The sequence below is a fragment of the Hemitrygon akajei genome, chromosome 6, assembly GCF_048418815.1.
Source record: "Hemitrygon akajei chromosome 6, sHemAka1.3, whole genome shotgun sequence".
Taxonomy (NCBI): Eukaryota; Metazoa; Chordata; class Chondrichthyes; order Myliobatiformes; family Dasyatidae; genus Hemitrygon; species Hemitrygon akajei.
In genome coordinates this window covers 85,849,008-85,861,660 of record NC_133129.1, presented here as the reverse complement: position 1 = coordinate 85,861,660, position 12,653 = coordinate 85,849,008, and the positions used below count along the sequence as shown (strand labels likewise).

Below are 12,653 nucleotides of genomic sequence, written 5' to 3'. Positions count from 1 at the left end.
AATCTAGCAGAGAGAGAATAATAATAACAATAAATAAAATAATAATAACAAGTAAATCAATTATGTATATTGAATAGCTTTTTAAAAACATGCAAAAACAGAAATACTGTATATTTTTTTAAAAAGTGAGGTGGTGTCCAAAGATTCAATGTCCATCTAGGAATTGGATGGCAGAGGGAAAAAAGCTGTTCCTGAATCGCTGAGTGTGTGCCTTCAGGCTTCTGTACCTCCTACCTGATGGTAACAGTGAGAAAAGAGCATGCCCTGGGTGCTGGAGGTCTTTAATAATGGATGCTGCCTTTCTGAGATACCGCTCCCTAAAGATGTCCTGGGTACTTTGTAGGCTAGTGCCCAAGATGGAGCCGACTAAATTTACAACCCTCTGCAGCTTCTTTCGGTCCTGTGCAGTAGCCCCTCCATCCCAGACAGTGATGCAGCCTGTCAGAATGCTCTCCACAATACAACTATAGAAGTTTTTGAGTGTATTTGTTGACATGTCAAATCTCTTCAAACTCCTTGCCTTCTTTATAACTACATCGATATGCTGGGACCAGGTTAGATCCTCAGAGATCTTGACACCCAGGAACTTGAAGCTGCTCACTCTCTCCACTTCTGATCCCTCTATGAGGATTGGTATGTGATCCTTTGTCTTACCCTTCTTAAAGTTCACAATCAGCTCTTTGTTTTACTGACGTTGAGTGCCAGGTTGTTGCTGCAGCACCACTCCACTAGTTGGCATATCTCACTCCTGTACACCCTCTCGTCACCACCTGAGATTCTACCAACAATAGTAGGATCTATAAGGGTCACACCTGAGCCTCCTACACTCCAGGGTAAACTGCCCCTCCTGATAACTCAAGCCCTCCAGTTCTGGTAATCTCCTCTGCAGCATAATGACATCCTTTGTATCTCTGATGTCCAGAACTGCACACAATGCTCCGAGTGTGGTCACATCGCATTGCAAGTGTCACCAGTTAATCTATACTGTACCCGACAAAATTTAATTTATGCACTTCACTTTGTTTACCTATGTGTAAAACATTTTCAGATTTAATTCTTAACTCTCCTAAATTACTGTGTGTGATGTATACTACTGTCAGGAGAAACATTTGTCTTGTTTGACAGTATACGTGTATATAGTTACATGACAGTAAACTGGACTTGACCAACGTCTTGTCCAATTGTAACAGGATCTCCCGTATTCAGTGCCCTGACCAACAAAAGCCACCTGTGTTCCCCACCCTGTCCCCACCTTCCGGGAGCCAAGTACCTGTACCCCTGGGCTTCTCTGTCCTACCTCACTCCTCAGAAACCTACCATTCAGAGTTAACGCCGCCAGCCATTTTTAGTAACCTCTTTCTTCCTTGCAATGTGGGAGAATGAGGACAGCTTCATGGAAGTTATTAAAATTCTGAGAGACGAAGTGAGGTGGACGGTAGCGATCGCCAGAGATTCTGCAGATGCTGGAAATCTGAAGCAGCGTGCGCGCACACGCACACACACACACTCACGCGCACACGCACACACACACACTCACGCGCGCATGCACACACACACACACACACACACATACATACACACACACACACGCACGCATACACACGCACACACACATACACACACACACACAAACACACGCACACACACACGCACGCATACACACGCACACACACGCACACACACACTCACGCGCACACGCACACACACACACTCACGCGCGCATGCACACACACACACACACATACACACACACACACACGCACGCATACACACGCACACACACATACACACACACACACACAAACACACGCACACACACACGCACGCATACACACGCACACACACGCACACACACACACGCACCCACGCACGCATACGCATACACGCACGCACACGCACACACACACACATACGCACGCACGCATGCACACGCACACACACACGCACACACACACATACACGCACACACTCGCACGCATACGCATACACGCACGCACACACACACCACACACATGCACGCACACACACACGCACACACACACACGCACACACACACGCACACACACATACACACGCACACACACACACACGCGCACACACACACGCACATGCACACACACACGCACACACACACACCCCACCCCCCCCCCCCATCTGGAGGAATTCAGCAGCTCAGGCAGCATTGACCAGAATCATATCACTGGCATATTTCGTTTATTTAATGAGATATAGGCCCTTCTGGCCCTTGAGCTGCACCACCCAGCCATCCCCAATTTAACCCTAGCCGAATCGAATCACGGGACAATTTACAATGACCGATTAACCTACCGACTGGTAGGTCTTTGCACTGTGAGAGGAAACCCATGTGGCCGCTGGGAGAACGTACAAACTCCTTACAGGCAACAGCGGGAATGGAACCCGGGTTGCTGGTACAGTAAAACATTGCACTAACTACTTCGCTACTGTGCGGCCTGTTCCGGATTTCCAGCATCTGCAGAATCTCTCGTGACTGTTACCGCGCCCCACCCACGCCATTAAGTGCCCTCTGAAACAGCCCCAGGCACACTCGGGTCGACAGAAACAAGGGGAGTCAGGGTTAACGGTGTACAGATCGCAGGAAGTGATTGAGGCAATAGTGTGATTACCTGGGACTGGAGAGTAGACTCACAGGGGTGAGCTGGGGCCATGGATCGGTGCCCCTGTCGGGATCTGTGTAACCTGTGTCTCTGACCCCAGGCCTGAGGGGTTCCCTCCACCGGCTGCAGATCCAGTACGTCGACATCGTCTTCGCCAACAGGCCTGACATGAACACCGCCTTGGACGGTGAGTGCAGGGCGTGTCCGGGGCCATTTAGTAGGTGTTGACTCTGTGGGGGCATGGGGTGTGTGGTGAGTGTGGGGCTTGTGGTGAGTGTGGGGTGTGTGGTGAGTGTGGGGCTTGTGGTGAGTGTGGGATGTGGGTGAGTGTGGGGCTTGTGGTGAGTGTGGGGTGTGTGGTGAGTGTGGGGGTGTGGTGAGTGTGGGGCTTGTGGTGAGTGTGGGATGTGGTGAGTGTGGGGCTTGTGGTGAGTGTGGGATGTGTGGTGAGTGTGGGGTGTGGTGAGTGTGGGGTGTGTGGTGAGTGTGGGGTGTGTGGTGAGTGTGGGGCTTGTGAGTGTGGGGTGTGTGGTGAGTGTGGAGTGTGGTGAGTGTGGGGTGTGTGAGTGTGGGGTGTGTGGTGAGTGTGGAGTGTGGTGAGTGTGGAGTGTGGTGAGTGTGGGATGTGGTGAGTGTGGGGTGTGTGGTGAGTGTGGAGTGTGGTGAGTGTGGAGTGTGGTGAGTGTGGGGTGTGTGGTGAGTGTGGGGTGTGGTGAGTGTGGGGCTTGTGGTGAGTGTGGGATGTGGTGAGTGTGGGTGTGTGGTGAGTGTGGAGTGTGGTGAGTGTGGGGTTGTGGTGAGTGTGGGGTTTGTGGTGAGTGTGGGATGTGGTGAGTGTGGGGTGTGGTGAGTGTGGGGTGTGTGGTGAGTGTGGGGTGTGGTGAGTGTGGGATGTGGTGAGTGTGGGGTGTGGTGAGTGTGGGGTGTGGTGAGTGTGGGGCGTGTGGTGAGTGTGGGGCTTGTGGTGAGTGTGGGGTTTGTGGTGAGTGTGGGGTGTGGTGAGTGGGGTGTGTGGTGAGTATGGGGTGTGTGGTGAGTGTGGGGTGTGTGGTGAGTGTGGGGTTTGTGGTGAGTGTGGGGTTTGTGGTGAGTGTGGGATGTGGTGAGTGTGGGGTGTGTGGTGAGTGTGGGATGTGGTGAGTGTGGGGTGTGTGGTGAGTGTGGGGGTGTGGTGAGTGTGGGGTGTGGTGAGTGTGGGGCGTGTGGTGAGTGTGGGGCTTGTGGTGAGTGTGGGGTGTGTGGTGAGTGTGGGGTGTGGTGAGTGTGGGGCGTGTGGTGAGTGTGGGGCTTGTGGTGAGTGTGGGGTTTGTGGTGAGTGTGGGATGTGGTGAGTGTGGGGTGTGGTGAGTGTGGGGTGTGGTGAGTGTGGGGTGTGGTGAGTGTGGGGTTTGTGGTGAGTGTGGGATGTGGTGAGTGTGGGGTGTGTGGTGAGTGTGGGGTGTGGTGAGTGTGGGGTGTGGTGAGTGTGGGGTGTGGTGAGTGTGGGATGTGGTGAGTGTGGGGTGTGGTGAGTGTGGGGTGTGGTGAGTGTGGGGTGTGGTGAGTGTGGGGTGTGGTGAGTGTGGGGTGTGGTGAGTGTGGGGTTTGTGGTGAGTGTGGGATGTGGTGAGTGTGGGGTGTGTGGTGAGTGTGGGGTGTGGTGAGTGTGGGGTGTGGTGAGTGTGGGGTGTGGTGAGTGTGGGGTGTGGTGAGTGTGGGGTTTGTGGTGAGTGTGGGATGTGGTGAGTGTGGGGTGTGGTGAGTGTGGGGTGTGGTGAGTGTGGGGTGTGGTGAGTGTGGGGTGTGGTGAGTGTGGGGTGTGTGGTGAGTGTGGGGTGTGGTGAGTGTGGGATGTGGTGAGTGTGGGGTGTGGTGAGTGTGGGGTGTGGTGAGTGTGGGGTGTGTGGTGAGTGTGGGGTGTGTGGTGAGTGTGGGGTGTGGTGAGTGTGGGGTGTGGTGAGTGTGGGGTGTGTGGTGAGTATGGGGTGTGTGGTGTGTGTGGGGGTGTGGTGAGTGTGGGGGTGTGTGGTGAGTGTTGGGGTGTGTGGTGAGTGTGGGGTGTGGTGAGTGTGGGGTGTGGTGAGTGTGGGGTGTGTGGTGGTGGGGTGTGTGGTGAGTGTGGTGGTGTGGTGGTGTGGGGTGTGGTGTGTGTGGGTGGTGGTGAGTGTGGGGTGTGTGGTGAGTGTGGGGTGTGGTGAGTGTGGGGATGTGGTGTGTGTGGTGTGGTGAGTGTGGGGTGTGGTGAGTGTGGGGTGTGTGGTGAGTGCGGGATGTGGTGAGTGTGGGGTGTGGTGAGTGTGGGGTGTGTGGTGAGTGTGGGGTGTGGTGAGTGTGGGGTGTGTGGTGAGTGCGGGATGTGGTGAGTATGGGGTGTGTGGTGAGTGTGGGTGTGGTGAGTGTGGGGTGTGTGGTGAGTGTGGGATGTGGTGAGTGTGGGGTGTGGTGAGTGTGGGGTGTGTGGGAGTGTGGGATGTGGTGAGTGTGGTGTGTGGTGAGGTGGGGATGTGGTGAGTGTGGGGTGGTGGTGAGTGTGGGGGTGTGGTGAGTGTGGGGTGTGTGGTGAGTGAGGGGTTGTGGTGTGTGTGGGGGGTGTGGTGAGTGTGGGGGTGTGGTGAGTGTGGGGTGTGGTGAGTGTGGGGTGTGGTGAGTGGGGTGTGTGGTGAGTGTGGGGGGGTGTGGTGAGTGTGGGGTGTGTGGTGAGTGTGGGGTGTGGTGAGTGTGGGGTGTGTGGTGTGGTGAGGTGTGGTGAGTATGGGGTGTGTGGTGAGTGTGGGGTGTGTGGTGAGTGTGGGGCTTGTGGGTGAGTGTGGGGTGTGGTGAGTGTGGGGTGTGTGGTGAGTGTGGGGTGTGGTGAGTGTGGGGTGTGTGGTGAGTGTGGGGTGTGTGGTGAGTGTGGGGCTTGTGGTGAGTGTGGGATGTGGTGAGTGGGGTGTGTGGTGAGTGTGGGGTGTGGTGAGTGTGGGGCTTGTGGTGAGTGTGGGGTTTGTGGTGAGTGTGGGGTTTGTGGTGAGTGCGGGATGTGGTGAGTGTGGGGTGTGTGTGGTGAGTGTGGGGTGTGGTGAGTGTGGGGTTTGTGGTGAGTGCGGGATGTGGTGAGTGTGGGGTGTGTGGTGAGTGTGGGGTGTGGTGAGTGTGGGGTTTGTGGTGAGTGTGGGATGTGGTGAGTGTGGGGTGTGTGGTGAGTGTGGGATGTGGTGAGTGTGGGTGTGTGGTGAGTGTGGGGTGTGTGGTGAGTGTGGGGTGTGTGGTGAGTGTGGGATGTGGTGAGTGTGGGGTGTGTGGTGAGTGTGGGGTGTGTGGTGAGTGTGGGGTGTGTGGTGAGTGTGGGGTGTGTGGTGAGTGTGGGATGTGGTGAGTGTGGGGTGTGTGGTGAGTGTGGGGTGTGGTGAGTGTGGGGTGTGGTGAGTGTGGGGGTGTGTGGTGAGTGTGGGATGTGGTGAGTGGGGTGTGTGGTGAGTGTGGGGTGTGTGGTGAGTGTGGGGCTGTGTGGTGAGTGTGGGGTTGTGGTGAGTGTGGGGTTTGTGGTGAGTGCGGGATGTGGTGAGTATGGGGTGTGTGGTGAGTGTGGGGTGTGTGGTGAGTGTGGGGCTTGTGGTGAGTGTGGGATGTGGTGAGTGGGGTGTGTGGTGAGTGTGGGTGTGTGGTGAGTGTGGGGCTTGTGGTGAGTGTGGGATGTGGTGAGTGGGGTGTGTGGTGAGTGTGGGGTGTGTGGTGAGTGTGAGGTTTGTGGTGAGTGTGGGGCTTGTGGTGAGTGTGGGGCTTGTGGTGAGTGTGGGGTTGTGGTGAGTGTGGGATGTGGTGAGTGGGGTGTGTGGTGAGTGTGGGGTGTGTGGTGAGTGTGGGGTGTGGTGAGTGTGGGGTTTGTGGTGAGTGTGGGGTTGTGGTGAGTGGGATGTGGTGAGTGGGGTGTGTGGTGAGTGTGGGGGTGTGTGGTGAGTGTGGGGTGTGGTGAGTGTGGGGTTTGTGGTGAGTGTGGGGTGTGGTGAGTGTGGGTTTGTGGTGAGTGTGGGGTGTGGGAGTGGGGTGTGTGGTGAGTTGTGGGGTGTGTGGTGAGTGTGGGGTGTGTGGTGAGTGTGGGGTTTGTGGTGAGTGTGGGGGTTGTGGTGAGTGTGGGATGTGTGGTGAGTGTGGGATGTGGTGAGTGTGGGTGTGGGTGAGTGTGGGATGTGGTGAGTGTGGGGTGTGTGGTGAGTGTGGGGTGTGGTGAGTGTGGGGTGTGGTGAGTGTGGATGTGGTGAGTGTGGGATGTGGTGAGTGTGGGGCTTGTGGTGAGTGTGGGGCTTGTGGTGAGTGTGGGGTGTGTGGTGAGTGTGGGGTGTGGTGAGTGTGGGGCGTGTGGTGAGTGTGGGGCTTGTGGTGAGTGTGGGGTTTGTGGTGAGTGTGGGATGTGGTGAGTGTGGGGTGTGGTGAGTGTGGGTGTGTGGTGAGTGTGGGGTGTGGTGAGTGTGGGGTTGTGGTGAGTGTGGGGGTTTGTGGTGAGTGTGGGATGTGGTGAGTGGGGTGTGTGTGGTGAGTGTGGGGTGTGTGGTGAGTGTGGGTGTGGTGAGTGTGGGGTTTGTGGTGAGTGTGGGGCTGTGGTGAGTGTGGGGTTTGTGGTGAGTGTGGGGTGTGTGTGAGTGGGGTTGTGGTGAGTATGGGGTGTGGTGTGGTGAGTGTGGGGTGTGTGGTGAGTGTGGGGTTTGTGGTGAGTGTGGGGTGTGGTGAGTGTGGGATGTGTGGTGAGTGTGGGATGTGGTGAGTGTGGGGTTGTGGTGAGTGTGGGATGTGGTGAGTGTGGGGTGTGTGGTGAGTGTGGGGTGTGGTGAGTGTGGGGTGTGGTGAGTTTGGATGTGGTGAGTGTGGGATGTGGAGTGTGTGGGCTTGTGGTGAGTGTGGGGCTTGTGGTGAGTGTGGGGTGTGTGGTGAGTGTGGGGTGTGGTGAGTGTGGGGGCTTGTGGTGAGTGTGGGGCTTGTGGTGAGTGTGGGGTTGTGGTGAGTGTGGGATGTGGTGAGTGTGGGGTGTGGTGAGTGTGGGTTTGTGGGTGAGTGTGGGATGTGGTGAGTGTGGGGTGTGTGGTGAGTGTGGGATGGTGGTGTGGTGGGTGAGTGTGGGCTTGTGGTGAGTGTGGGGCTTGTGGTGAGTGTGGGGTGTGTGGTGAGTGTGGGGTTGTGGTGAGTGTGGGGTGTGGTGAGTGTGGGGCTTGTGGTGAGTGTGGGTTTGTGGTGAGTGTGGGATGTGGTGAGTGTGGGGTTGTGGTGAGTGTGGGGTGTGTGGTGAGTGTGGGGTGTGGTGAGTGTGGTGGTGTGGTGAGTGTGGGGTGTGTGGGTGTGGTGAGTGTGGGGTGTGTGGTGAGTGTGGGGTGTGGTGAGTGTGGGGTTGTGGTGAGTGTGGGATGTGGTGAGTGTGGGATGTGGTGAGTTGTGGGTGTGGTGAGTGTGGGGTGTGGTGAGTGTGGGGTGTGGTGAGTGTGGGGTGTGTGGTGTGAGTGTGGGATGTGGTGAGTGTGGGGTGTGGTGAGTGTGGGGTGTGGTGAGTGTGGGATGTGGTGAGTGTGGGGTGTGTGGTGAGTGTGGGGTGTGTGGTGAGTGTGGGATGTGGTGAGTGTGGGGTGTGGTGAGTGTGGGGTGTGTGGTGAGTGTGGGGTGTGGTGAGTGTGGGGTGTGGTGAGTGTGGGGTGTGGTGAGTGTGGGATGTGGTGAGTGTGGGGTGTGTGGTGAGTGTGGGGTGTGTGGTGAGTGTGGGGTGTGGTGAGTGTGGGGTGTGGTGAGTGTGGGGTGTGTGGTGAGTGTGGGGCTTGTGGTGAGTGTGGGGTGTGTGGTGAGTGTGGGGTGTGTGGTGAGTGTGGGGTGTGGTGAGTGGGGTGTGGTGAGTGTGGGGTGTGTGGAGTGTGGGTGTGTGAGTGGGGTGTGTGGTGAGTGTGGGTGTGGTGAGTGTGGGGAGTGGTGAGTGTGGGGTGTGGTGAGGGGGGTGTGGGTGAGTGTGGGGTGTGGTGGTGTGGGGTGTGTGGTGGTGTGGGTGTGTGGTGAGTGTGGGGTGTGTGGTGAGTGTGGGGTGTGGTGAGTGTGGGGTGTGTGGTGAGTGCGGATGTGGGAGTATGGGGTGTGGTGAGTGTGGGGTGTGTGGTGAGTGTGGGGTTGTGGTGAGTGTGGGATGTGGTGAGTGGGGTGTGTGGTGAGTGTGGGGTGTGGTGAGTATGGGGTGTGGTGAGTGTGGGGTGTGTGGTGAGTGCGGGATGTGGTGAGTATGGGGTGTGTGGTGAGTGTGGGGTGTGTGGTGAGTGTGGGATTGTGTGAGTGTGGGATGTGGTGAGTGGGGTGTGTGGTGAGTGTGGGGTGTGGTGAGTGTGGGGCTTGTGGTGAGTGTGGGGTTTGTGGTGAGTGTGGGGTGTGGTGAGTGTGGTGTGTGGTGAGTGTGGGGTTTGTGGTGAGTGTGGGGTTTGTGGTGAGTGTGGGGTTTGTGGTGAGTGTGGGGTTTGTGGTGAGTGCGGGATGTGGTGAGTGGGGTGTGTGGTGAGTGTGGGATGTGGTGAGTGGGGTGTGTGGTGAGTGTGGGGTTTGTGGTGAGTGTGGGATGTGGTGAGTGGGGTGTGTGGTGAGTGTGGGGTTTGTGGTGAGTGTGGGATGTGGTGAGTGGGGTGTGTGGTGAGTGTGGGGTTTGTGGTGAGTGTGGGGTTTGTGGTGAGTGTGGGGTTTGTGGTGAGTGTGGGGTTTGTGGTGAGTGCGGGATGTGGTGAGTATGGGGTGTGTGGTGAGTGTGGGGTGTGTGGTGAGTGTGGGGCTTGTGGTGAGTGTGGGATGTGGTGAGTGGGGTGTGTGGTGAGTGTGGGGTGTGTGGTGAGTGTGGGATGTGGTGAGTGGGGTGTGTGTGGTGAGTGTGGGGTGTGTGGTGAGTGTGGGCTTGTGGTGAGTGTGGGGTTTGTGGTGAGTGTGGGGTTTGTGGTGAGTGCGGGATGTGGTGAGTATGGGGTGTGTGGTGAGTGTGGGGTGTGTGGTGAGTGTGGGGCTTGTGGTGAGTGTGGGATGTGGTGAGTGGGGTGTGTGGTGAGTGTGGGGTGTGTGGTGAGTGTGGGGCTTGTGGTGAGTGTGGGATGTGGTGAGTGGGGTGTGTGGTGAGTGTGGGGTGTGTGGTGAGTGTGAGGTTTGTGGTGAGTGTGGGGCTTGTGGTGAGTGTGGGGCTTGTGGTGAGTGTGGGGTTTGTGGTGAGTGTGGGATGTGGTGAGTGGGGTGTGTGGTGAGTGTGGGGTGTGTGGTGAGTGTGGGGTGTGGTGAGTGTGGGGTTTGTGGTGAGTGTGGGGTTTGTGGTGAGTGTGGGATGTGGTGAGTGGGGTGTGTGGTGAGTGTGGGGTGTGTGGTGAGTGTGGGGTGTGGTGAGTGTGGGGTTTGTGGTGAGTGTGGGGTGTGGTGAGTGTGGGGTTTGTGGTGAGTGTGGGGTGTGGTGAGTGGGGTGTGTGGTGAGTATGGGAGTGTGTGGTGAGTGTGGGTGTGTGGTGAGTGTGGGGCTTGTGGTGAGTGTGGGGTGTGGTGAGTGGGGTGTGGTGAGTGTGGGGTGTGTGGTGAGTGTGGGGCTTGTGAGTGTGGGGTGTGTGGTGAGTTTGGGGCTTGTGAGTTTGGGGCTTGTGAGTGTGGGGTGTGTGGAGGTGCATGGGGTGTTTGGTGAATTTCATGATTCTGGGACGGGGTGTGTATAGGGGAGGGATCTGATGCTCTGGTGGGACAGGTGGTACTGGGGGGTCTGTATGGGGAAGGGATCTGGTGGGGCAGGGGGTGTGGGGGGCACTAACCAACATCTGCAGATCCTATATTGACCTCATCAGACACCTCAGTCTCCAGGAACTGCCTTCGAGTAGGATGAGTGAGAGAGAGTGTGTGTGTATGATTGCAGGTATGGTTGTATATATTTGCATGTGTTTGTGTGTCGATACAGGGTCTGTGTACACACCAACTTGTTTGTTTATTTATTCATTCCTTTATATGTCTGTCTATCTCTCTGCCTATCTGTCTGTTAATCTATCTGTTTCTTTGTCCATCAATCTATCTGTCTTTATTGATTGAGTACAGTGTGGAACAGGCTGTTCCAGCCCTTTGAGCCTCACCCTTCAATTTAACCCTAGCCTGATCACAGGACAATTTACATTGCCCAATTAACCCACGAACCGGTATGTCTTTGGACTGTGGGAGGAAACCAGAGTACTCGGAGATAAACTTTTGGATAATTCTCACTGAAGGGCACCAGGATTGAACTCTGAACTCCGACGCCCAGAGCTGTAATAGTGTCGTACTAACCGCTGCGTTACCGTGGTGACCATTTTGAACATGTCTGCCACTTCCTGAATACGTAAGCTTGTGTGTTCCTGTGGTTGTGGCTGTATTCATGTGTTCCTGCTTGTTTATTAATCTACAACTGGAATCTCATGGGGGACGTCCTTCCATGAGGAGACCCCCCCTCCCCCACCCCTGATCCAGCCAGTGTAGGGGGAGATAGTGTTCACACAATACTTGGTGCTATACTCACACATGGACGTTTTCACCCGCAGGAAGCTCTGCTCCCCGGTCGAGAGTCTTCTTCGTGGAAGGTAGTTATTGACTGGGGTCTGGTTTGGCTTCCTTTCACCCTCGTGAGTGAGGGGTCATGCGACGGTGGGGGAGGAGCTGGGTCCTCCTGGTTAAGCCAACAACAAAAGCCTGCAGATGCTGGAAATCTGAAACAAAAACAGCAAGTGGTGAGCAAGATAAAGAGTGGTTTAATCAGCCACTCTAAATTGTCTGGGTGGGTGGTGGGGTGGAGATACGTCTCTACCAAGGGGGGCGTAAGGTGCTCCTTCCCTCCGCTGGCCTGCAGGTCACCCATGGGCAAGGTGTAGCTCCTGATTAGCCCCCACTCCCACCGATCAGGGTTATTGGAGCAGGTGGTGGATGATCGTATGAGCAGCCGGTGCATATCACATGTCCTGGAGCTAGGGTTTTACTCTCTGGAGAGGAGGAGGATGAGAGGAGACATGATAGAGGTGTACAAGATATTAAGAGGAATAGACAGAGTGGACAGCCAGCGCCTCTTCCCCAGGGCACCACTGCTCAGTACAAGAGGACATGGCTTTAAGGTAAGGGGAGGGAAGTTCAAGGGGGATATTAGGGGAAGGTTTGTCACTCAGAGAGTGGTTGGTGCATGGAATGCACTGCCTGAGTCAGTGGTGGAGGCAGATACACTAGTGAAGTTTAAGAGACTACTAGACAGGTATATGGAGGAATTTAATATGGGAGGCAGGGTTTAAGGGTCAGCACAACATTGTGGGCTGAAGGGCCTGTACTGTGCTGTATTGTTCTATGTTCTATTATGTGGCCACTGACGCCAGGCAGACAATCTCTCGTTGATATTGTTGATATTGGCTGGGGTCACCCGTCTTGTAAAGACATCGCCCAGAAGAAGGCAATGGGCAAACCCCTTCTGTAGAAACATTTACCAAGAATGCTCACGGTCAAGACCGCGATCACCCACGTCATACTACATGGCACAAACGTTGATGAGTGTGTGGGTCGGGGGAGAACCTGGAGGGGTCAGAAATCAATGGGAATGCTTATTTATTTGCATTTTCTACAAAGTAATAGATGAAGTTTACATTATTCTTGTTTGTGGACAGAGTCTCTTGCCTTAGTTCCAATTCTGTGTGCTCCCGTCATGTTTTTAGGGAATGGTTTCATTTGAGCTTGGCAAACACCAGATTAGTTTTCTCCTGGGGGGGGGGGGGTGGAATAGGCCCTTCCAGCCCTTCGAACCATGCTGCCCCAACAACCCCCAGAGAACCCTAACCGAACCGCAGGGCAATTTACAATAACCAGTTCGCTAACCCGGTACGTCTCCGGACCGTGGGAGGAAACCAGAGCACCTGGGGAATATACCCACGTATATCCCAGGGAGGAGGTACAGCGCCGGAATTGACCAGAACTCCGGAACGCCCTGAGCTGAAACAGCATCGTGCCAGCTGCTACACTGTGGTTGAAGGTCAGCATGGGCTCGATGGGCCGAAAGGCCTGAGCTGTGGCCTGCTTCCCTCTCTCCACAGA

At 55.7% G+C, this 12,653-nt stretch overlaps 1 protein-coding gene across 1 annotated transcript in view; it reads left to right on the top strand.

The window, feature by feature from the left end:
* LOC140728734 (voltage-gated potassium channel subunit beta-2-like) overlaps positions 1-12,653 on the top strand; it is a 70,937-nt gene that overhangs the window by 40,544 nt on the left and 17,740 nt on the right. The window contains exons 8-9 of the mRNA XM_073047686.1: positions 2,737-2,823; positions 11,129-11,167. Of these exons, the coding sequence (XP_072903787.1) occupies positions 2,737-2,823; positions 11,129-11,167 (126 nt within the window). The remainder of the gene's footprint in view (positions 1-2,736; positions 2,824-11,128; positions 11,168-12,653) is intronic.